General features: G+C 46.8%; 1 protein-coding gene across 1 annotated transcript in view; it reads left to right on the top strand.

The window, feature by feature from the left end:
- NSMAF (neutral sphingomyelinase activation associated factor) overlaps positions 1–26393 on the top strand; it is a 167109-nt gene that overhangs the window by 61582 nt on the left and 79134 nt on the right. Inside the window, exons 11-15 of the mRNA XM_063923767.1 lie at positions 7221–7292; positions 9706–9814; positions 10808–10984; positions 13565–13644; positions 21056–21146. Coding sequence (XP_063779837.1) covers positions 7221–7292; positions 9706–9814; positions 10808–10984; positions 13565–13644; positions 21056–21146 — 529 coding nt within the window. The remainder of the gene's footprint in view (positions 1–7220; positions 7293–9705; positions 9815–10807; positions 10985–13564; positions 13645–21055; positions 21147–26393) is intronic.

The raw sequence follows: 26393 nt of genomic DNA, 5'->3' as shown, positions 1-26393 counted from the left end.
CTTACATAAAAGGTTGGATAAAGCTGATGCCTTGGGACAGTCGGGGTCTCAGCCCATGCCTGATCCTACAGTGCAGAGGCCGTCAGGGTCTCAGAAGCGCCCACTATCCAAAATGGTTGACACAGATATCGACACGGATTCTGACTCCAGTGTCGATGACGATTATGCAAAATTGCAGCCTAAAATGGCTAAAGCCATCCGCTACATGATTATAGCAATGAAGGATGTATTGCACATATCAGAGGTAAACCCTGTCCCTGACAAAAGGGTGTATCTGTATGGGGAGAAAAAGCAAGAGGTGACTTTTCCCCCTTCACATGAGTTAAATGAATTATGTGAAAAAGCGTGGGATTCCCCCGATAAGAAAGTGCTGATTTCCAAAAGGTTACTTATGGCGTACCCTTTCCCGCCAACGGACAGGATGCGCTGGGAATCCTCCCCTAGGGTAGATAAAGCTCTGACACGCTTATCTAAAAAGGTGGCCCTGCCGTCACAGGATACGGCCGCCCTAAAGGATCCTGCAGATAGGAAGCAGGAAAGTATCCTGAAGTCTGTTTATACACACAGGTACTACAGGTTGAGTATCCCTTATCCAAAATGCTTGGGACCAGAGGTATTTTGGATATCGGATTTTTTTGTATTTTGGAATAATTAGATACCATAATGAGATATCATGGTGATGGGACCTAAATCTAAGCACAGAATGCATTTATGTATCATATACTCCTTATACACACAGCCTGAAGGTGATTTTAGCTAATATTTTTTATAACTTTGTGCATTAAACAAAGTGTGTGTACATACACACAATTCATTTATGTTTCATATACACCTTATATACACAGCCTGAAGGTCATTTAATACAATATTATTAATAACTTTGTGTATTAAACAAAGTTTGTGTACATTGAGCCATCAAAAAACAAAGGTTTCACTATCTCACTCTCACTCAAAAAAGTCCGTATTTCGGAATATTCCGTATTTCGGAATATATGGATATGGGATACTCAACCTGTATACTGAGGCCGGCAATTGCGTCGGCCTGGATGTGTAGTGCTGTAGCAGCATGGACAGATAATCTGTCTGAGGAAATGGATACCTTAGACAAAAATACCATTTTACTGACCCTGGGGCATATAAAAGACGCTGTCCTATATATGAGGGATGCCCAGAGGGACATTTGCCTACTAGGGCTCTAGAATAAATGCAATGTCAATTTCTGCCAGAAGGGTCCTGTGGACTCTGCAATGGACAGGTGATGCCGACTCCAAAAAGCACATGGAGGTGTTACCTTACAAGGGTGAGGAATTGTTTGTCTCTCGGACCTAGTTTCCACAGCTACGGCTGGGAAGTCAAACTTTTTGCCATATATTCCCTCACAGCCTAAGAAAGCACCGTATTACCAAATGCAGTCCTTTCGATCACAGAGAAGCAAGAAGGTCAGAGGTGCGTCCTTTCTTGCCAGAGGCAGGGGTAGAGGACTGAAGCTGCACCATACAGCTAGTTCTCAGGAACAGAAGTCCTCCCCGGCTTCCACTAAATCCACCGCATGACGCTGGGGCTCCACAGGAGCCTGGAGCGGTGGGGGGCGTGTCTTCGAAATTTCAGCCACCAGTGGGTTCGCTCACAGGTGGATCCCTGGGCTATACAGATTGTGTCTCAGGGATACAAGCTGGAATTCGAAGTGATGCCCCCTCACCGTTACCTCAAATCGGCCCTGCCAGCTTCCCCCATAGAAAGGGAAGTAGTGTTAGCGGCAATTCACAAGTTATATCTCCAGCAGGTGGTGGTGAAGGTTCCCCTCCTTCAACAAGGAAGAGGATACTATTCCACATTGTTTGTGGTACCGAAACCGGACGGTTCGGTCAGACCCATATTGAATTTAAAATCCCTGAACATTTATCTGAAAAGATTCAAGTTCAAAATGGAAGCGCTCAGAGCGGTCATTGCAAGCCTGGAAGAGAGGGATTTTATGGTGTCTCTGGACATCAAGGATGCTTACTTGCATGTCCCCATTTATCCACCTCATCAGGAGTACCTCAGATTTGTGGTACAGGACTGTCATTACCAATTCCAGATGTTGCCGTTTGGGCTCTCCACGGCACCGAGAATATTTACCAAGGTAATGGCAGAAATGATGGTGCTCCTTCGAAAGCAAGGAGTCACAATTATCCCATACTTGGACGATCTCCTCATAAAGGCGAGGTCAGAGAGCAGTTGCTAATCAGCGTAGCACACTCTCAGGAAGTGTTGCAACAGCACGGCTGGATTCTGAATATTCCAAAGTCGCAGCTGATTCCTACTACGCGTCTGCCTTTTCTGGGCATGATTCTGGACACGGACCAGAAGAAGGTGTTTCTCCCGGCGGAGAAGGCTAAAGAGCTCGTGACTCTAGTCAGAGACCTCTTAAAACCGAAACAGGTGTCGGTGCATCACTGCATGCGAGTCCTGGGAAAGATGGTGGCATCATACGAAGCCATTCCCTTCGGCAGGTTCCATGCGAGGATCTTTCAGTGGGATCTGTTGGACAAGTGGTCCGGATCGCATCTTCAGATGCATCGGCTGATCACCCTGTCCCCGAGGGCCAGGGTGTCTCTTCTGTGGTGGCTGCAGAGTGCTCACCTTCTCGAGGGCCGCAGGTTCAGCATACAGGACTGGGTCCTGGTGACCACGGATGCGAGCCTCCGAGGATGGGGGGCAGTCACTCAGGGAAGAAACTTCCAAGGGTTGTGGACAAGTCAGGAGGCTTGTCTGCACATAAATATCCTGGAACTAAGGGCCATATACAACGCCCTGAGTCAAGCGGAGCCTCTGCTTCGCAACCAACCGGTGCTGATTCAGTCAGACAACCTCACCGCAGTGGCTCATGTAAACCGCCAGGGCGGCACAAGAAGCAGAGTGGCGATGGCAGAAGCCACCAGGATTCTTCGTTGGGCGGAGACTCGTGTGCAAGCACTGTCAGCAGTGTTCATTCCGGGAGTGGACAACTGGGAAGCAGACTTCCTCAGCAGGCACGACCTCCACCCGGGAGAGTGGGGACTTCATCACGAAGTCTTCACTCAGATTACAAATCGATGGGAACTGCCACAGGTGGACATGATGGCGTCCCGTCTCAACAAAAAGCTACAAAGGTATTGCGCCAGGTCAAGAGACCCTCAGGCGATAGCTGTGGACGCCCTGGTAACACCGTGGGTGTTCCAGTCGGTCTATGTGTTTCCTCCTCTTCCTCTCATACCCAAGGTGCTGAGAATCGTAAGAAAAAGAGGAGTGAGAACAATACTCATTGTTCCGGATTGGCCAAGAAGGACTTGGTACCCGGAACTGCAAGAAATGCTCACAGAGGACCCATGGCCTCTGCCTCTCAGACAGGACCTGTTGCAACAGGGGCCCTGTCTGTTCCAAGACTTACCGCGGCTGCGTTTGACGGCATGGCGGTTGAACGCAGGATCCTAGCGGAAAAAGGCATTCCGGATGAGGTTATTCCTACGCTGATAAAGGCTAGGAAGGACGTGACAGCAAAACACTATCACCGTATATGGCGAAAATATGTTGCCTGGTGTGAGGCCAGGAAGGCCCCTACAGAGGAATTCCAGCTGGGCCGGTTCCTGCACTTCCTACAGTCTGGAGTGACTATGGGCCTGAAGTTGGGGTCCATAAAGGTCCAGATTTCGGCCCTATCCATTTTCTTTCAAAAGGAACTGGCTTCTCTTCCTGAAGTTCATACGTTTGTTAAGGGAGTGCTGCATATTCAGCCCCCTTTTGTGCCACCAGTGGCACCTTGGGATCTCAACGTGGTGTTGGGTTTCCTGAAATCCCACTGGTTTGAGCCACTTAAGACCGTGGAGCTAAAGTATCTCACGTGGAAGGTGGTCATGCTATTGGCCTTAGCTTCGGCTAGGCATGTGTCAGAATTGGCGGCTTTGTCATGTAAAAGCCCCTATCTGGTTTTCCATATGGACAGGGCAGAATTACGGACTCGTCCGCAATTTCTGCCGATGGTGGTGTCATCTTTTCATTTGAACCAACCTATTGTGGTGCCTGCGGCTACTCGTGACTTGGAGGATTCCAAGTTGCTTGATGTAGTCAGGGCTTTGAAGATCTATGTAGCCAGGACGGCTGGAGTCAGGAAGACTGACTCGCTGTTTATCCTGTATGCATCCAACAAGCTGGGTGCTCCTGCTTCAAAGCAAACTATTGCTCGCTGGATCTGTAGCACGATTCAGCAGGCTCATTCTGCGACTGGATTGCCGCATCCAAAATCAGTGAAAGCCCATTCCACAAGGAAAGTGGGCTCTTCTTGGGCGGCTGCCCGAGGGGTGTCAGCATTACAGCTTTGCCGAGCAGCTACTTGGTTGGGTTCAAACACATTTGCTAAGTTCTACAAGTTTGATACCCTGGCTGAGGAGGACCTTGTGTTTGCCCATTCGGTGCTGCAGAGTCATCCGCACTCTCCCGCCCGTTTGGGAGCTTTGGTATAATCCCCATGGTCCTTACGGAGTCCCCAGCATCCACTAGGACGTAAGAGAAAATAAGATTTTACTCACCGGTAAATCTATTTCTCGTAGTCCGTAGTGGATGCTGGGCGCCCGTCCCAAGTGCGGACTTTCTGCAATACGTGTATATAGTTATTGCTTAATAAAGGGTTACGTTATGTTGGCATCCGTTGTTGATGCTCTGTTGTTGTTCATACTGTTGACTGGGTAAGATATCACAAGTTATACGGTGTGATTGGTGTGGCTGGTATGAGTGTTACCCTGGATTCCAAAATCCTTTCTTTGTAATGTCGGCTCTTCCGGGCACAGTTTTCCTTAACTGAGGTCTGGAGGAGGGGCATAGAGGGAGGAGCCAGTGCACACCAGTAGTACTAAATCTTTCTTAGAGTGCCCAGTCTCCTGCGGAGCCCGTCTATTCCCCATGGTCCTTACGGAGTCCCCAGCATCCACTACGGACTACGAGAAATAGATTTACCGGTAAGTAAAATCTTGTTTTCCTCCTCTTCCTCTCATACCCAAGGTTTTGAGAATCATAAGAAAAAGAGGAGTGAGAACAATACTCATTTTTCCAGATTGGCCAAGAAGGACTTGGTATCCAGATCTACAAGAAATGCTCACAGAGGACCCATGGCCTCTTCCTCTAAGACAGGACTTGTTGCAACAAGGGCCCTGTCTGTTCCAAGACTTACCGCGGCTGCGTTTGAGGGCATGGCGGTTGAACGCCGGATCCTAGCGGAAAAAGGCATTCCAGATGAGGTCATTCCTACGCTGATAAAGGCTAGGAAGGACGTGACAGCTCAACATTATCACCGTATATGGCGAAAATATGTTGCTTGGTGTGAGGCCAGGAATGCCCCTATGGAGGAATTCCAGCTGGGCCGTTTCCTTCACTTCCTGCAGTCAGGAGTGACTTTGGGCCTAAAATTGGGTTCCATTAAGGTCCAGATTTCGTCCCTATCCATTTTCTTTCAAAAAGAGCTGGCTTCTCTACCTGAAGTTCAGACGTTTGTGAAGGGAGTGCTGCGTATTCAGCCCCCTTTTGTGCCCCCGGTGGCACCTTGGGATCTTAACGTGGTGTTGAGTTTCCTGAAATCCCACTGGTTAGAACCACTCAAAACGGTGGAATTGAAATATCTCACGTGGAAGGTGGTCATGCTACTAGCATTGGCTTCGGCTAGGCGTGTGTCAGAATTAGCGGCTTTGTCACATAAAAGCCCCCATCTGGTTTTCCATGCGGATAGAGCAGAATTGCGGACCCGTCCACAATTTCTGCCAAAAGTGGTTTCATCCTTTCATATAAACCAACCTATTGTGGTGCCTGTGGCTACTACTGACTTGGAGGATTCCGAGTTGCTTGATGTGGTCAGGGCTTTGAAGGTTTATGTAGCCAGAACGGCTAGGGTCAGGAAAACAGAATCTTTGTTTATCCTGTATGCTTCCAACAAGCTTGGTGCTCCTGCTTCAAAGCAAACTATTGCTCGCTGGATCTGTAATACGATTCAGCAGGCTCATTCTGCGGCTGGATTGCCGCTGCCAAAATCAGTTAAGGCCCATTCCACTAGGAAGGTGGGCTCTACTTGGGCGGCTGCCCGAGGGGTCTCGGCATTACAGCTGTGCCGAGCGGCTACTTGGTCAGGTTCAAACACTTTTGCAAAGTTCTACAAGTTTGATACCCTGGTTGAGGAAGACCTTGTGTTTGCTCATTCGGTGCTGCAGAGTCATCCGCACTCTCCCGCCCGTTTGGGAGCTTTGGTATAATCCCCATGGTCCTTACGGAGTCCCCAGCATCCACTAGGACGTTAGAGAAAATAAGATTTTACTTACCGGTAAATCTATTTCTCGTAGTCCATAGTGGATGCTGGGCGCCCGTCCCAAGTGCGGACTTCTTCTGCAATACTTGTATATAGTTATTGCTGCAATAAGGGTTATGTTATTGTTGCATCAGGGTTGAACTGATGCTCTGTTGTTGTTCATACTGTTGACTGGGTAAGTTTATCACAAGTTATACGGTGTGATTGGTGTGGCTGGTATGAGTCTTGCCCTGGATTTCCAAAATCCTTTCCTTGTACAGTCAGCTCTTCCGGGCACAGTTGCTCTAACTGAGGTCTGGAGGAGGGACATAGAGGGAGGAGCCAGAGCACACCAGAATCTAAATTCTTTCTTAAAGTGCCGATGTCTCCTGCGGAGCCCGTCTATTCCCCATGGTCCTTACGGAGTCCCCAGCATCCACTACGGACTGCGAGAAATAGATTTACCGATAAGTAAAATCTTATTTTTTTTACCCCAGTTATGGAATCTGTTTGGGAAATTCCCAGTGTGTACCAGACAAAGGGGGGTATCCAATTAGCCGTGATAATGCCAAGGCCACGAAAAATGGATTTTTGTTCATGAATTTGTTAATTTTATTACTGATTTTTTTTTATTTATTTTTTATCAACCCCTATCCAGTTAAATTATGAGAAAACCCCTCGTGCAAAAAGCCGCGGACCTACAGTATTTTTTTTTGTGGCACTTAAAGCCGAGAAAATAGTCCCTTATCTGGGATTTGGCTTCACCTGCTTCACCAATCCCCGATAAGTGCCGGCATCGGGGGAAATAAGCGCCGGCTATTGGGCTAATAGGACAGTGAACCAATCGGGGTAATTGGATAACCGTAATAAACATGCAATTAATGTGAATTTTATTATTTATTTATTTATTTATTTATTCATTCTGTTTATTTTCTAGAAACCTGTAGTTTATATTTGCTTGGTTGATATTCGGCGAATATATAAAAGGAGACACATGCTGATGCCTGTGGTAAGTCTTTAAATAAAGAGTATTAAATGAAATGTATTGATATACTGCTCAGCACGTCTGATACATTCTTAATTTAGAGGTATCCTGAAATTAATGAGTTCTCCCTAAGGTAGGCATTATTTGGATGTTTGGTAATTGGAGATAAAAAGGGTCATGTACGAATAACTGAAGCATAACACCCCAAGGACAGTGGCCTTCTGGGGAGATCAGCACCTGCAGTGATACATATGTACCTACTTTTATGACTATGGGGCTAATTCAGACTTGATCGCTAAGGTGCGTTTTTTGCATCCCTGCGATCAGGTAGTCGCCGCCTACAGGGGGAACGGGAATTCGTTGTGCAGGTGTACGATTGCATGTGCAGGACAGCTGCACAAACAGCAGTTTGTGCAGTCTCTGCACAGCCCGGGACTTACTCAGCCGCTGCGATGATCGGGTCCAGAGCTGACATCACGAACCTCCCACAAAACGCCGGGTCCTTGCTGCGTTTTTCCGGACACTTCCTAGAAACGGTCAGTTGCCACCCACAAACACTCTTCCTGTTAATTGTATTGCGATCGCCGGTGCGATTGGACCATCCTGGCGCTGCGGACCGTCGCACCTGCGCATTGCTGTGCATGCGCAGGTCAGGCCTAATCACCCGCTGTGTGAAAACGCACAGCAGCGATCAGGTCTGAATTAGCCCCTATGTTTACATGACTGAATGAAAGTTGTTTGAAGTATCAGTGGTGTTCCTTGAATTAAAGCTGGATACACACATTGGATACATCTGTCCAATCTTTCTGGTTGGAACGAAAATCTGGTAATGTATGGGAGCAAATGACTATTGACCATTTGCTCTCAAACACTTGTTTTAACCAATTTTATCTGTCTGACCTTTTTTGCCCATTTTCTTGCTTTTGGTAGCAAATGGTTGATTGTAATTTGCTCCTATAGTGTACATTACCAGATTTTCGTTCCATCCAGAAAGAGTGGGCATATAATCATATAGTCTGTATCCATCTTAACTCATGATTTGGTTCGTATTGGGTGCATTATCCTGAATAATATAATGCACATTTGTTTTTCTCTAACTTATATATTGTATTATTGCCTTATATATGAGTGCGTATAGATTTGCACTGAAGTGCAGAGTCCAGAATCACATTGCAGGACACCGTTATATGAAAGAGATAAAGGGACATAGAGGGTGCATTTACAGATGCACTTTTTACTTTGCAAGAGACCACACAGCCTATTTTTCTCTGCATGGACCTTTTCTCATACATGTAATTGAATGCACTTTGCACCTTTCAGTTGCACTTCTTCAGAAAAGCGCATTTTTAATAAAATAAAAAAAAATCATTAGACCCACAAAAATGACACATAATAAAGGCTGTTTGGATGTCCCTCATCCTCATGATAAATACAGTACATGCCATTAATAAGGCAGCTGTATGTTTGAACCTGTTACATGAAGGAAGGACTAGTAATAATGCGGCGGTACGCTGAACTTAAATGTGACATTTTGTACTGGTTCCATAGTGTTCTTGTACATACACCAACTAGCAAGACAAGACACAGGCTGTTTTTTTAGGGGTGTTAAGACCTTGCAGCAGGCATTTACTTTGATCTGCGCTTGGTGGACACTTTGGCACTTTTGCACATAAGACACGATTGCTCCACAGATTTTGCAGTATAGCTGCCTCCATGGTCATCAGTATTGTACTCAACAGGCTGCAGTATTAGTCTTATTTTCCGCATTAGAACGGTCCTAGAATAATATGCTATCCATAATAAATGAAGACTGAAAATGGTTTTATTTTGTAGCGCTTATTGGCCCTCATTCCGAGTTGATCGCTAGCTGCCGTTGTTCACAGCGCAGCGATCAGACTAAAAATCGTCTGTTCTGCTCATGCGTATGGGCCGCAGTGCGCACGTGCAAAGTACTTTTACACAAAACTATGCAGTTTCACACAAGGTCGAGCGACGCTTTTCAGTCGCTCTGCTGATCGTTGAGTGATTGACAGGAAGTGGGTGTTTCTGGGTGGTAACTGACCTTTTTCCGGGAGTGTGCTAAAAAAACGCAGGCGTGTCAGGTAAAAACGCAGGGGAAACGGGGGGAGTGGCTGGCCAAACGCAGGGCGTGTATGTGACGTCAAAACAGGAACTAAACTGTCTGCAGTGATCGCAAGGTGGGAGTAGGTTTGGAGCTGCTCAGAAACTGCATGAAATTTTTTTCGAGCAGTTCTGCTAATCTTTAGTTCGCACTTCTGCTAAGCTAAGATACACTCCCAGAGGGCGGCGGATTAGCGTTTGCGCTGCTGCTGAAAGCAGCTAGCGAGCGATCAACTCGGAATGAGGGCCATTGCTGCTATAATGTAATGCTACAATAATGCATACTCATATTTAAATTTATTTTTTTTTGTTTTAGGGATTGGAGGTGTTTTGTACTGAGAATGACTTGTGCTCCGATATATACCTTAAATTTTACAACTCCAAGGATCGTGATGGACTATATTACTACATTGCTGCTTATCTAGGTTGGAGTTTTCATTTTCATACCACGTTTTCTTATTTTGTCATATTTTCATTTGTTTTGGGCTTTTTTGGCTTCCAGGTTTACTACAGTCCTGCATTTCATTTTAAATAAATATATTTACATTGTACAGAAGTGTACACCTACACCTATCCTTAAATTGTGCCATATAGCCCCACTTAGAGCACCACGTACTTTGCATATTATTGATACTTAGTACATTATAAGTGAATTAAGACATAAAGTTGAGAAAGAATGACACAATCTAGGGTAAAATGGTAAAAGACAGGTCCGACACCAGTGACCTGCGCAATGCATCATTTTGCTTACTTGAAACTTTTATAATAATGCCTTTGCGACAATAAAACTAACCCTAAATACCTAGTATACTATGGGGTAGATTTAGCAAATCTTGGAGAGAACGCTCTGCATGATTGACAAGCAGATGTGTTTGTGGGGCATTTGCGGCGCAGTTTTCAGGGGAGGCCGCATCATGTCACACACGGCCGCTGCGACGACGGAGATGGTGGCAGTCCATTTGCCTTTCCAGACGGGTTGCAGATGCAGGGGGGCTTCACTTATTCAGCGATGCGATCGCATGTGTATTGCGATCACATTGCTGGGTGCGATTAGCATGCGAGTGGTACAGGAGCAGTTGCACTTTTGCTTTTTTAGCAAAACTGCAACTGATGCTGAATAAGGCCCAAAGTATATATTATGCTCTTTAATACTGTATATGATTATATGAATGCAGCCAATTGGTTTGCTAGAAGCTAGTGACATCCTTGCTACAGAAAAAAAATAAGTGAAGTTGCTAGTTTCTATTGGCTGCACTATAAGGGATCCTGTACTGCGCTTTTCTTTCTTTCTGTATTATTGCCTTATATAATGTGTTCCATGAAAGCTTCTATATAAAATTGCCTTTTTGTAATCAAATAGAAAGCACGACTGTGAAGGAGACATTGAAGACAATGGTTGTTTCTCTTGTTTCCTACAGAGAACCACGTGACTGAGCACACGGCAGACAGCTACATGCTGCAGTGGCAGATGGGCCACATCTCCAATTACCAGTATCTGTTACATCTCAACAACCTGGCAGATAGGAGCTGCAATGATCTTTCCCAGTATCCTGTATTTCCGTGGATCATTGCAGATTACACTAGTTCTGACCTAGGTAGAGCACTTCTGTACCTTGCACTGTATAGATTTGAAAGGTCAATGATTAACTTTATGATGTGCTTAAGTTCTATCATTTTATGTATTTAATTCTCGTTCCTTTATCAATTACAGAGCTACCTCTTAATTCCGCCAATTTAAGACATGGGGCAAAATGTTATATTCTAGCAACGGTGGACTTTTAAAAACATATAATAAAATGAATATGTTGTATTGTATTTTTGTGCTGTGAAACTATATTACAGTAATGAGAATGCAGCCATTCAGTTAAGTAGAACGAAGTTATTTGACAGCAGTCCCTCTTCTGTCTTTCTTAAACCCTTATTTATTAATGCGTGTTAAATTGCACCAGCCAATCGGCTCCTAACTGCTCCTAACTTCCATGTCACAGGCTGGGGTTGAAAAATGACAGGAGCTGGTTGGCTGGTGCGATTTATCACTCACAGTGAAATGTATCACTCATTGATAAATAAGTGCATTAGTTTGAGGCTTCATATTTCCATGTATTGCTTATACCAGTGGTTCTCAACATCTGTCCTGAAGTACCCCCAACAGTTCATGTTTTCCAGGTCACCTAGCGGTTGAACAGGTGTATTCATTACTCACTGACACATTTTAAAAGACCCACAGGTGGAGCAAATTATTTCACTTGCAATCCTGTGAGGAGACCTAGAAAACATGACCTTTTGGGGGTACTTGAGGACCGCGGTTGATAACCACTGGCTTATACCACCCATTGAGACGGGTGTACTATGATTGGCCGGCTGTCGGGATCCCGGCGCCCAGCATACCGGCGTCAAGATCCCAACAGCCGGAATGCCGGCAGCGGGGTGAGTACAAAAGAGCCTCTTTCTACGCGCACCACGCTATTAATTCTCCATCCAGGGGTGTCGTGGACACCCCAAGAGGGAGAATAGTTGTTGGTATACCGGCGGTCGGGATCCCAGCCACGGTATGCTGATCGCTGGGATCCTGACAGCCGGTATATCGAGTGTCACCCCATTGAGACAATGTATTAAGATTAAAGCAGTGATAAGTGAAAGGTGATAACGCACCAGCCAGTCAGCTCTTAACTTTGAATTTACATATTGGAGCTGTTGGCTGGTGCGTTATCACCTTGCACTTATCACTGCTTTATCACTTTTCCAGGCTTAATACATCTGCCCCATTGTAAGCTACATAGTGCATCCAAGATGGATGCCTTCACCGGTACTTTCGTGGATGGGATCAATAGTCTGTCAGCTGATGTTTCTGAGGGTCTCTTGTTACACTCTCATAACAACTAGAAGTGTCATTAAATCTGGCATTGCTGTTACATAAGAAAGCTGTGTGGCTACGTTCCTGAAACTGCTGTAGGTTCTGTGCTCTAGATGTCCCCACAGTGTCATTGGATGGGATATATAACAGCACTGTTGTCTTTGAGATTCAGAAACCTACTACCTGCTCTGATCTCAGATTCCTGTTGGTGCTGGGAGACCTTATTGTGTTTTGTGCCCATGTATTACGGAGCAGGGACCTGATTCATTTATGGATGCAGTTCACACAGCAGCTGCACGGAAATACACTTACGGGGGTACACACCTAGAGATGTGTGCTGAGCGATCTGTCACAGACTGCTCAACACACATCTCCCCCCGCCCCACCCGCTCAGCACACAGTGCGATGTATGCTGAGCAAGGGGGGGCTTCACTTCACACAGCAGCTGCACGGAAGTACACACCGAGAGATGTTTGCTGAGCGATCTATCACAGAGCGCTCAACACACATCTCCCCCCCCCTGCTCAGCACACAGTGCGATGTTTGCTGAGCGAGCAGGGGGGCACTCCCTTCACACAGTGCTGAAGTGAGCGACCTGCTAGATTGATACAGCATGCAGGCTCAATCTAGCACCGGCGGCATACACACGAGAGATCCGTGCTTAACTTCTAAACAATCTAGTCAGATTGCTTAGATTTTAAGCACGAATTTCTCTGTGTGTACCCCCCTTAATGCTGCAGGAGGCATCTTGTGTAAACGGACGCCTCCTGCTGACTTCTCTGATCTGCTGCTGTTTCCGAAGACGCAGCATCAGATCATCTGCAAGAACATTGCACATCTGAGTAACCCTCTTAATTCAAGCACTGGCTACAGGTGAAGCTTTGTGTGACATAGTGTAGAAATTCAGCTAGGGAGAACAAGGCATGCAGCAGAGAAAAGAGCTTGTGGGACTAGAAGCAGGAAGGAGCTGGAGGCCCCCGGATGAGGCTTGCTGGGCTGAATAAGGCCCTAATACCGCCTGTTGCCCATCACTAGTATAACTGGTTTGTGTAGACTTATCTGGATTTCTGGCATTATACAATTTGTGTGTTCACAAACTGCTGCAGCATCTTTTTTTCTGAAGTGTTTTCTAAACTAATATCTGAAAAATATATTATGAAGAGATATCTGCACAGTACAGCTGTTTTTGTGGGTTTTTTTTGCAATTTCTTAATGCTTCTTGATGTAACTGTGTTTAATAGAGCAAAAAAAATGGTCTTTATCTCCTCATCATACAGAAAATAGATTTTTTTGTAATGTTTCATGTTTTTCTTTTTTAAAGATTTAACCATTCCTGAGACTTTTCGGAACCTGAGTAAGCCAGTTGGTGCACTAAATAAGGATCGGCTTCAGCAATTATTGGTATGCATTTACTATACTGGATATATTAACTTTATCTCAAATGTTCGTGTAGCATTATTATACACACAATTTTAATTTAAAGGGAACTTTTTGTTTTTATTTCCCCTTGGAAACAATTTTATTTGTATCATTCTCCTTTTTATTCTGATAATACTAGATAGTATACAGTAGGTGCTCTAAACCCAACATGTACTTCAAGGTCCAGATGGATTCCTATGTTGTGTGTTGCTAATCAGGGTTTGGATATGGCCCATTATTTAGCAGATTCTATTATATGAGGAGTCAGTATTAGGTGAAAGATTAACACAATGTTTTTAAATATCTCCTGAATCAAGCACACACCTCCAGATTTAGGGGGAGATGGATCAAACTTTGGAGAAAGATAAAGTACCAGCCAATCAACTTGTGCCACTTTACTCACTGATTGGAAATGAGTTAGAAACTGATTGGTTGGTACTTTATTTCTCTCCAAACTTTGATACATCTCCCCATTAGGCAGGAAAGTACAAAACAGAGGGAACTTTCTCACTTCTGGCCCAATTCGGGGACAATTGCGATGATTCCCCTTTAATGTATTGTGTACCAACGACAGTTGTGCCTGGTATTGAAGGAGTGTTTATGAAGGAGGATAACTAGGCTGGGAGCAGGCACAGGGCTTTCGAAGCTCTGGGTACACAGCCATTATGATGGTCATTCCCCCATTTAGCATGGGACACCCCCTTTACTGATTCTTACATGGTAAATACTGGGGGGTACTGTATGTCTTTTCATATTGTTGTACGATCAAGGGGCAATGAATACATGTTCTCTTGGTTCGCAGCAAGTAACCACTCACGTTAAAATCAAATGAACTGACGGCCTGATTCATGTTTGTAAGTAAAGCAAAGAAAGCAAGTATCTTACCATGGGGGTGATTCAGACCTGATCACTGATTTGCGTTTTTGCACCGCAGCCGACCGACAATAGACTGCGTATGCACTGCAATGCGCATCTGTCAACTACAACAGGCATCGCTGGTCAGCGACAGGATGGTGCGAAAATTCAGATTGCATGAGTGTTCGCAAGGTGATTGACAAGAAGAGGCCATTTGTGGGTGGTAACTGATAATTTACTGTGAGTGTCCAGAAAAACGCAGGCGTTCCCAAGGATTTTCAGGGAGGGGTGTGACGTCAGCTCCGGTTCTGATCAGCCTTTTCTCATTGCACTGTAGGAGTAAGTCCTGGGCAGCGCAGACACTGCACACACTGGATTTTTTGCAGCTCAGCGTACACATGCGATCTCACACTTGCACGGCGAATTTACACACTCCACCCCCCCCTCCCCTTGGGCGGTGACTATCTGAACGCAGGACAACAAAGTTAGCAGCCCAGCGATCAGGTCTGAAACACCCCCATGTTGCCATGCAAGGGGAGTAAATACATGTATATTTCTCTGACGTCCTAGTGGATGCTGGGACTCCGTAAGGACCATGGGGGAATAGCGGCTCCGCAGGAGACAGGGCACAAAATAAAAGCTTAAGGATCAGGTGGTGTGCACTGGCTCCTCCCCCTATGACCCTCCTCCAAGCCCCAGTTAGATTTTTGTGCCCGGCCGAGAAGGGTGCAATCTAGGTGGCTCTCCTGAGCTGCTTAGAATAAAAGTTTAGTTAGGTTTTTTTATTTTCAGTGAGTCCTGCTGGCAACAGGCTCACTGCATCGTGGGACTAAGGGGAGAAGAAACGGACTCACCTGAGTGCAGAGTGGATCGGGTTTCTTAGGCTACTGGACACTAGCTCCAGAGGGACGATCACAGGTTCAGCCTGGATGGGTCACCGGAGCCGCGCCGCCGTCCCCCTTACAGAGCCAGAAGAGACGAAGAGGTCCGGTGAAATCGGCGGCAGAAGACATCCTGTCTTCAGACTAAGGTAGCGCACAGCACCGCAGCTGTGCGCCATTGCTCTCAGCACACTTCACACTCCGGTCACTGAGGGTGCAGGGCGCTGGGGGGGGAGCGCCCTGAGACGCAATATAACAGAATACCTTAGGTGGCAAAACAGAATACATCACATATAGCTCCTGGGCTATATGGATGTATTTTAATCCCCTGCCATTTTACACAAAAAAGCGGGAGATAAGGACGTCGTGAAGGGGCGGAGCCTATCTCCTCAGCACACAAGCGCCATTTTCCCTCACAGCTCCGCTGGAAGGACGGCTCCCTGACTCTCCCCTGCAGTCCTGCTTCAGAATCAGGGTAAAAAAGAGAAGGGGGGGCACGTTTGGCAGCAAATAAATATATTAACAGCAGCTATAAGGGAGTAACACTTATATAAGGTTATCCCTGTATATATATATATAGCGCTGGGTGTGTGCTGGCAGACTCTCCCTCTGTCTCTCCAAAGGGCTAAGTGGGGTCCTGTCCTCTATCAGAGCATTCCCGGTGTGTGTGCTGTGTGTCGGTACGCGTGTGTCGACATGTATGAGGAGGAAAATGATGTGGAGGCGGAGCAGTTGCCTGTGTTGGTGATGTCACCCCCTAGGGAGTCGACACCTGACTGGATGATTGTATTTAAACAATTAAGTGATAATGTCAGCAATTTGCAAAAAACTGTTGACGACATGAGACAGCCGGCAAATCAATTAGTGCCTGTCCAGGCGTCTCAAACACCGTCAGGGGCGCTAAAACGCCCGTTACCTCAGTGGGTCGACACAGACCCTGACACAGATACTGAGTCTAGTGTCGACGGTGACGAGACAAACATAATGTCCAGTAGGGCCACACGTTACATGATCACGGCAATGAAAGAGGCATTGAACCTTTCTGACACTACAAGTACCACAAAGAAGGGTATTATGTGGGGTGAGAAAAAACTACCAATATTTTTTCCTGAGTCAGAGGAAATAAATGAGGTGTGTGAAAAAGCGTGGGTTTCCCCCGATAAAAAACAGCTAATTTCTAAAAAATTATTAGCATTATATCCTTTCCCGCCAGAGGTTAGGGCGCGTTGGGAAACACCCCCTAGGGTAGATAAGGCGCTCACACGTTTATCAAAACAAGTAGCGTTACCGTCTCCTGATACGGCTACCCTCAAAGAACCAGCTGATAGAAGGCTGGAAAATATCCTAAAAAGTATATACACACATACTGGTGTTATACTGCGACCAGCAATCGCCTCAGCCTGGATGTGCAGTGCTGGAGTCGCATGGTCGGATTCCCTGACCGAGAATATTGATACCCTGGATAGGGACAATATTTTGTTAACTATAGAACATTTAAAGGATGCATTACTATATATGCGTGATGCACAGAGGGATATTTGCACCCTGGCATCAAGAGTAAGTGCTATGTCCATCTCTGCCAGAAGAGCGTTATGGACGCGACAGTGGTCAGGGGATGCGGATTCCAAACGGCACATGGAAGTATTGCCGTATAAAGGGGAGGAGTTATTTGGGGCTGGTCTATCGGACCTGGTGGCCACGGCAACGGCTGGAAAATCCACCTTTTTACCCCAGGTCACTCCACATCAGCAGAAAAAGACACCGTCTTTTCAAACTCAGTCCTTTCGTTCCCATAAGTACAAGCGAGCAAAAGGCCATTCTTTTCTGCCCCGGGGCAGAGGAAGAGGAAAAAGACTGCACCATGCAGCCGCTTCACAGGAGCAGAAGCCCTCCCCTGCTTCTGCCAAGTCTTCAGCATGACGCTGGGGCTTTACAAGCAGACTCAGATATGGTGGGGGCCCGTCTCAAGAATTTCAACGCGCAGTGGGCTCACTCGCAAGTGGATCCCTGGATTCTACAGGTAGTATCGCAGGGGTACAAACTGGAATTCGAGGCGTTTCCCCCTCGTCGTTTCCTGAAGTCTGCTTTACCAAAGTCTCCCTCCGACAGGGAGGCAGTTTTGGAAGCCATTCACAAGCTGTATTCCCAGCAGGTGATAATCAAGGTACCCCTCCTGCAACAAGGAAAGGGGTATTATTCCACGCTGTTTGTGGTACCGAAGCCGGACGGCTCGGTGAGACCAATTTTAAATCTGAAATCCTTGAACACTTACATAAAAAGGTTCAAATTCAAGATGGAGTCACTCAGAGCAGTGATAGCAAACCTGGAAGAAGGGGACTATATGGTGTCTCTGGACATCAAAGATGCTTATCTCCACGTCCCGATATACCCTTCTCACCAAGGGTACCTCAGGTTTGTAGTACAAAACTGTCATTATCAGTTTCAGACGCTGCCGTTTGGATTGTCCACGGCACCTCGGGTCTTTACCAAGGTAATGGCCGAAATGATGATTCTTCTACGAAGAAAAGGCATTTTAATTATCCCTTACTTGGACGATCTCCTGATAAGGGCAAGATCCAGGGAACAGTTAGAAGTCGGAGTAGCACTATCTCAGGTAGTGTTACGTCAGCACGGGTGGATTCTAAATATTCCAAAATCGCAGCTGATTCCAACGACACGTCTACTGTTCCTAGGAATGATTCTGGACACAGTCCAGAAGAAGGTGTTTCTCCCGGAGGAGAAGGCCAGGGAGTTATCCGAGCTAGTCAGGAACCTCCTAAAACCAGGACAGGTCTCAGTGCATCAGTGCACGAGGGTCCTGGGGAAAATGGTGGCTTCTTACGAAGCGATTCCATTCGGAAGATTCCATGCAAGAGAGCAGTCACACAGGGAAGGAATTTCCAGGGCCTGTGGTCAAGCTTGGAAACGTCTCTTCATATAAACATTCTGGAACTAAGGGCCATTTACAATGCCCTAAGTCAAGCAAAACCTCTGCTTCAGGGTCAGGCGGTGTTGATCCAATCGGACAACATCACGTCAGTCGCCCACGTAAACAGACAGGGCGGCACGAGAAGCAGGAGGGCAATGGCAGAAGCTGCAAGGATTCTTCGCTGGGCGGAAAATCATGTGATAGCACTGTCAGCAGTATTCATTCCGGGAGTGGACAACTGGGAAGCAGACTTCCTCAGCAGACACGACCTTCACCCGGGAGAGTGGGGACTTCACCCAGAAGTCTTCCACCTGATTGTAAACCGTTGGGAAAAACCAAAGGTGGACATGATGGCGTCACGTCTAAACAAAAAACTGGACAGATATTGCGCCAGGTCAAGGGACCCTCAGGCAATAGCAGTGGACGCTCTGGTAACGCCGTGGGTGTACCAGTCAGTGTATGTGTTCCCTCCTCTGCCTCTCATACCAAAAGTACTGAGAATCATAAGAAGGAGAGGAGTAAGAACTATACTCGTGGTTCCGGATTGGCCAAGACGGACTTGGTACCCGGAACTTCAAGAGATGCTCACGGACGAACCGTGGCCTCTACCTCTAAGAAAGGACCTGCTACTGCAGGGGCCTTGTCTGTTCCAGGACTTACCGCGGCTGCGTTTGACGGCATGGCGGTTGAACGCCGGATCCTGAGGGAAAAAGGCATTCCAGAAGAAGTCATCCCTACTCTGGTCAAAGCCAGGAAGGACGTAACCGCAAAACATTATCACCGCATTTGGCGTAAATATGTTGCGTGGTGTGAGGCCAAGAAGGCCCCTACAGAGGAATTTCAACTGGGTCGTTTCCTTCATTTCCTGCAAACAGGACTGTCTATGGGCCTAAAATTAGGGTCCATTAAGGTTCAAATTTCGGCCCTGTCGATTTTCTTCCAGAAAGAACTGGCTTCAGTACCTGAAGTTCAGACATTTGTAAAAGGGGTGCTGCACATACAGCCTCCTTTTGTGCCTCCAGTGGCACCTTGGGATCTCAATGTGGTGTTGAGTTTTCTAAAGTCACATTGGTTTGAACCACTTTCCACTGTGGACTTAAAATATCTCACATGGAAGGTGTCGATGCTGTTAGCCTTGGCTTCAGCCAGGCGTGTGTCAGAATTGGCGGCTTTATCATATAAAAGCCCTTACTTAATTTTTCATTCTGACAGGGCGGAATTGAGGACTCGTCCTCAATTTTTACCTAAGGTGGTTTCTGCATTTCACATGAACCAACCTATTGTGGTACCTGCGGCTACCAGGGACTTAGAGGACTCTAAGTTGCTTGACGTTGTCAGGGCCTTGAAAATATATGTTTCCAGGACGGCTGGAGTCAGAAAATCTGACTCGCTGTTTATCCTGTATGCACCCAACAAGCTGGGTGCTCCTGCTTCTAAGCAGACGATTGCTCGTTGGATTTGTAGTACAATTCAGCTTGCACATTCTGTGGCAGGATTGCCACAGCCAAAATCAGTAAAAGCCCATTCCACAAGGAAAGTGGGCTCATCTTGGGCGGCTGCCCGAGGGGTCTCGGCTTTACAACTTTGCCGAGCAGCTACTTGGTCAGGGGCAAACACGTTTGCTAAATTCTACAAATTTGATACCCTGGCTGAGGAGGACCTGGAGTTCTCTCATTCGGTGCTGCAGAGTCATCCGCACTCTCCCGCCCGTTTGGGAGCTTTGGTATAATCCCCATGGTCCTTACGGAGTCCCAGCATCCACTAGGACGTCAGAGAAAATGAGATTTCACTTACCGATAAATCTATTTCTCGTAGTCCGTAGTGGATGCTGGGCGCCCATCCCTAGTGCGGATTGTCTGCAATACTTGTATATAGTTATTGTTACAAAGATTCGGGTTATTGTTGTTGTGAGCCATCTTTTCAGAGGCTCCTTTGCGTTTATCATACTGTTAACTGGGTTCAGATCACAAGTTGTACGGTGTGATTGGTGTGGCTGGTATGAGTCTTACCCGGGATTCAATATCCTTCCTTATTATGTACGCTCGTCCGGGCACAGTATCCTAACTGAGGCTTGGAGGAGGGTCATAGGGGGAGGAGCCAGTGCACACCACCTGATCCTTAAGCTTTTATTTTGTGCCCTGTCTCCTGCGGAGCCGCTATTCCCCCATGGTCCTTACGGAGTCCCAGCATCCACTACGGACTACGAGAAATAGATTTATTGGTAAGTAAAATCTTATTTTTTTCTGTGTAGAGTAACTACTACCTGCTTTTGCATGTAGCCACAAATGTTGAACAGCTTTATTTTTATACTGCAATTTAGATTTCAGTTTGAACACACTCCTCCCAAATCTGATCTCTCTGCACATCTTACATCTGCCACACCTGCAGTGCAACATGGTTTTGCCTATTTGTGTGCTTTTTTGCTTTACTTACAAACATGAATCCGGCTCTGAGTCTGCATCATGACACACCTTTGTCATCAGTCTGATTGGAAGCTGCTGTTTATTACTTTCGATATATGTTTAAGCTCCATGGTGATCCCCTGTGCCCCTTTGTAATATTTCTATGTAGTAACTAAAATATTCACACAGTATTTTGTCTTTTACTTATTTTGTCTGTTTGGTTTTTTTCTTCTTTCTAATGAAATGGGCAACAAATATGCAATTCATCTTCTAGACTTCATTGCTGTATTTTTCTAATACATTCTTTGCAAATAATTTTCTTGCAGAAGCGTTATCGTGACATGCCTGACCCAAAATTTATATACGGAGGACACTATTCCTCACCTGGCTATGTTCTCTTCTACTTGGCCAGAGTCGGTAAGGCACTATCCTGTTTCCTTTGGGGATTAACTCTATTGCAGAATCAACGCACTTGAAGGGCATGCTCATAAGTGTATTGCAAGTTTGATGATCTAAATAGGAAAGCTTACTGCAGGAGGAAAGCACGTTATAGGCATGATTTAGAGGTAGACATAAACTCAACACAATGCCAATGTCTGCACAGTTGGGCAATTATTTGGTATTGCAAATTATTCTGAAACCCCTATCTCATGCGTTACCCTGACTGTCCCCACAAACGTGGGGCACTGGCATCAGATGGCGAGGCAAAGCAATATGCATTAGACGGATGTCTGTCTCATGGTGAGTATTGCAGGCATGTCATTGGAAACGATCTGCTTCCACAGAGACCATGTTCAGATGGAGGCACTGTTCCTGCCATAGGGCTGGTGTAAGAGTCAGTGCTGGACGCAGTGGTGCACCAATGGTGGACTGCCTGGAACCACCGATGGTGTTACTGCGCACAGAAGCGCAGAAAGTTTGCACCTTGGGGCTTCCACATTCTGGCGCAGGTGTCCTTTAAGTAAGAAGGGCTCTCATTTAAGGGTCTGGAGGGATTCATGCAGGACCCATGCCATGGTATGTGTATTGATTAATATTGCTACACTAATCTTCAGGCTCTAGTTCATTACAGCAGAAATGTAGTAGAAATTAATAATTTTTCTGTACTAATGTGAGTAGCGGTGATACTCGAGAGGTTTATTTAAGGCTGTAACTACTTGCATACCAAGTAAATGATCTTTACATATTGTTATATCAAATTAATTAAGCATTAAACAGAATATATGAATTCTTGCTATAATAAATTTACTATTGGCTCTGGATTGTTGTTGTTGTTTGTTTTTTGTTTGTGCTTGTTTGTTTTTGTAATAGACCCCACCACTAGCCTTAAGGTCCATACACACTTAACGATATAATGAGCGACGTCGCTCATTTTCCCCCTCCTTGAGCGACGTCGCTCATTTTATCGTTAAGTGTGTATGACGCCAGCGACAACCGATGCGCGGCCCCGCGGGTCGGCAACGATCGTCGCTGTCGGTAGGGCATGCATGAAGGATGTGGACTGTCTTCCACGACCTTCATGCAGGGCTGGCGGGGGCGTGACGTCACTGAGCGATATGAGCGGTCATATCGCTCAGTGCGTACAGGCGGCCGCCGACCGGCCGGCCCGGGAGGGGGAAACGTTAGACGATGTCGCTCACAGAGCAACATCGTCTAATGTGTATGGGCCTTTAATGCTGCCTTATTTTGAGGACTTTTTTACAGATGCTCCTGATGCTTATAAATTTAATGACATCTGTCCTAATGATGCTGCTTAATCCTCTTCTTTCACAGTGAGAAGTAGGGTGGAGTGGGGACTGGGGATTGTATCAAATATTTAGGTGTAATAAGGGCCCCATACACTAGAATGATATGTCTAGAGGCTGAAGTTGGGGCGATATCCCTTGATCTCTCCCGGGAGCTTCCCGGGAGTGTTTTCATACGATGCCAAACGATTTGGTACATTGTGACTTTTTTGAGCATGTTATATATCGCATAGGATATGTCATGCGCCTACATATGGGATGTATAGCATGGGATGTATAGCATGCATTCACAGGTACCATCAGATACATCTGATGGGCTGGATTAGTGTACTAGGGGGGCTGGCCCAAAGGCAAATTAACTAGCAGCAGCCAATATGCCTGTGGACACAGCATCTATTACAATATGTGATTGGCTGGATTGGTGCTAGGGGGGTGGGCCAAATAGGCATACCTACGTGGGCTTTCAACAAATATCCGATTTGTTTGGATCTGGGCTCCTGCTGCGTGGTCGCGTGCTGTGCTGCTGCCGCTGATGGGAGTGTCCTGAATGTCAGTAAAACTTCATACTATAAATCAAAAGCTATATATCGCGAGCACAAAAACCACACTTTTTCTCTGACGTCCTAGTGGATGCTGGGAACTCCGTAAGGACCATGGGGAATAACGGCTCCGCAGGAGACTGGGCACAAAAGAAAAGCTTTAGGACTACCTGGTGTGCACTGGCTCCTCCCCCTATGACCCTCCTCCAAGCCTCAGTTAGATTTTTGTGCCCGACCGAGCTGGGTGCAATCTAGGGGGCTCTCCTGAGCTTCTTAGGAAAAGTTAGTTTTAGGTTTTTTTATTTTCAGTGAGACCTGCTGGCAACAGGCTCACTGCATCGAGGGACTAAGGGGAGAAGAAGCGAACCTGCCTGCTTGCAGCCAGCTTGGGCTTCTTAGGCTACTGGACACCATTAGCTCCAGAGGGACCGAACACAGGCCCAGCCTCGGAGTCCGGTCCCAGAGCCGCGCCGCCGGCCCCCTTACAGAGCCAGAAGCAAGAAGAGGTCCGGAAAATCGGCGGCAGAAGACATCAGTCTTCACCAAGGTAGCGCACAGCACTGCAGCTGTGCGCCATTGCTCCTCATGCACACCACACACTCCGGTCACTGATGGGTGCAGGGCGCTGGGGGGGGGGCGCCCTGAGCAGCAATATAAACACCTTGGCTGGCAAAAATACATCACATATAGCCCCCAGGGCTATATGGATGTATATTAACCCCTGCCAGATTACAGAAAAAAGCGGGAGAAAAGTCCGCTGAAAAAGGGGCGGAGCTATCTCCTTCAGCACACAGGCGCCATTTTCCCTCACAGCTCCGCTGGAAGGACGTCTCCCTGACTCTCCCCTGCAGTCCTGCACTACAGAAAAGGGTAAAAAAGAGAGGGGGGGCACTAATTTGGCGCAGTATAAATAAAAACAGCAGCTATAAGGGGAAAAACACTCTATATAGTGTTATCCCTGTATATATATAGCGCTCTGGTGTGTGCTGGCATACTCTCCCTCTGTCTCCCCAAAGAGCTAGTGGGGTCCTGTCCTCTATCAGAGCATTCCCTGTGTGTGTGCTGTGTGTCGGTACGGCTGTGTCGACATGTATGAAGAGGAAAATGATGTGGAGGCGGAGCAATTGCCTGTAGTGGAGATGTCACCCCCTAGGGGGTCGACACCTGAGTGGATGGGCTTATGGAAGGAATTACGTGAAAGTGTCAGCTCTTTACATAAGAAGTTTGATGACATGGGACAGCCGGCAAATCAGCTTGTGCCTGTCCAGGCGTCTCAAAGGCCATCAGGGGCTCTAAAACGCCCGCTATCACAGATGGCAGATACAGACACCGACACGGATACTGACTCCAGTGTCGACGACGAGGAGACAAATGTGACTTCCAGTAGGGCCACACGTTACATGATTGAGGCAATGAAAAATGTTTTACACATTTCTGATAGTACAACAGGTACCGTTAAAAAGGGTATTATGTTTGGTGAGAAAAAACTACCTGTAGTTTTTCCTGCATCTGAGGAATTAAATGAAGTGTGTGATGAAGCGTGGGTTTCTCCCGATAAAAAACTGATAATTCCTAAAAGGTTATTGGCAACGTACCCTTTCCCGCCAGAGGATAGGGCACGTTGGGAAACACCCCCTAGGGTGGATAAAGCACTCACACGCTTGTCAAAACAGGTGGCGCTACCGTCCCCAGATACGGCCGCCCTTAAGGATCCTGCTGACAGAAAGCAGGAGACTATCCTAAAATGTATATACACTCACACTGGTGTTATACTGCGACCAGCAATTGCCTCAGCCTGGATGTGCAGTGCTGGGGTGGCTTGGTCTGAGTCCCTGACTGAAAATATTGATACCCTGGATAGGGACAATATATTACTGACTATAGAGCATTTAAAAGATGCATTTTTATACATGCGAGATGCACAGAGGGATATTTGCCGTCTGGCATCAAGAGTAAGTGCGCTGTCCATATCCGCCAGAAGAGGGTTATGGACGCGGCAGTGGTTAGGTGATGCCGATTCTAAAAGGCATATGGAAGTATTGCCTTATAAAGGGGAGGAATTATTTGGGGTAGGTCTATCAGACCTAGTGTCCACGGCAACTGCCGGGAAATCCACATTTTTACCCCAGGTAGCCTCTCAGCATAAGAAAACGCCGTATTATCAGGCGCAGTCCTTTCGACCTCATAAGGGCAAGCGGGCAAAAGGCTCCTCATTTCTGCCCCGTGGCAGAGGGAGAGGAAAAAGGCTGCAGCAAACAGCCAGTTCCCAGGAACAGAAGTCCTCCCCCGCTTCTGCCAAGTCCTCAGCATGACGCTGGGGCTCTTCAGGCGGACTCAGGGACGGTGGGGGCCCGTCTCAAGAATTTCAGCGCACAGTGGGCTCGCTCACAGGTGGATCCCTGGATCCTTCAGGTGGTATCTCAGGGGTACAAATTGGAATTCGAGACGTCTCCCCCTCGCCGTTTCCTAAAGTCTGCCTTACCGGCGACTCCTTCCGACAGGGAGGCGGTATTAGAAGCCATTCACAAGCTGTACTCTCAGCAGGTGATAATCAAGGTACCCCTCCTGCAACAGGGAAAGGGGTATTATTCCACGCTGTTTGTGGTACCGAAGCCGGACGGCTCGGTGAGACCCATTTTAAATCTAAAGTCATTGAACACTTACATACAGAAGTTCAAATTCAAGATGGAGTCACTCAGAGCGGTGATCGCGAACCTGGAGGAGGGGGATTATATGGTGTCTCTGGACATCAAGGATGCTTATCTCCATGTCCCAATTTACCCTTCTCACCAAGGGTACCTCAGGTTTGTGGTACAAAACTGCCACTATCAGTTTCAAACGCTGCCGTTTGGATTGTCCACGGCACCCCGGGTCTTTACCAAAGTAATGGCCGAAATGATGATACTCCTTCGAAAGAAGGGAGTTTTAATTATCCCTTACTTGGACGATCTCCTGATAAGGGCAAGATCCAGGGAACAGTTGGTAGTCGGGGTAGCACTATCTCAAGTAGTGTTGCGGCAGCACGGTTGGATTCTCAATATCCCAAAATCGCAGCTGATCCCGACGACACGCCTTCTATTCCTAGGGATGATTCTGGACACAGTCCAGAAAAAGGTGTTTCTCCCGGAGGAGAAAGCCAGGGAGTTATCCGAGCTAGTCAGAAACCTCCTAAAACCAGGCCAAGTGTCAGTGCATCAATGCACAAGGGTCCTGGGAAAAATGGTGGCTTCCTACGAAGCAATTCCATTCGGCAGATTCCACGCAAGAACTTTCCAGTGGGACCTGCTGGACAAATGGTCCGGATCGCATCTTCAGATGCATCGGCGGATAACCCTGTCACCAAAGACAAGGGTGTCCCTCCTGTGGTGGTTGCAGAGTGC

The sequence above is a fragment of the Pseudophryne corroboree genome, chromosome 5 (genome assembly GCF_028390025.1).
Source record: "Pseudophryne corroboree isolate aPseCor3 chromosome 5, aPseCor3.hap2, whole genome shotgun sequence".
NCBI classification, from domain to species: Eukaryota; Metazoa; Chordata; class Amphibia; order Anura; family Myobatrachidae; genus Pseudophryne; species Pseudophryne corroboree.
Note: the sequence above shows the minus strand (reverse complement) of the source record. Positions and strands in the feature narration are given on the sequence as shown.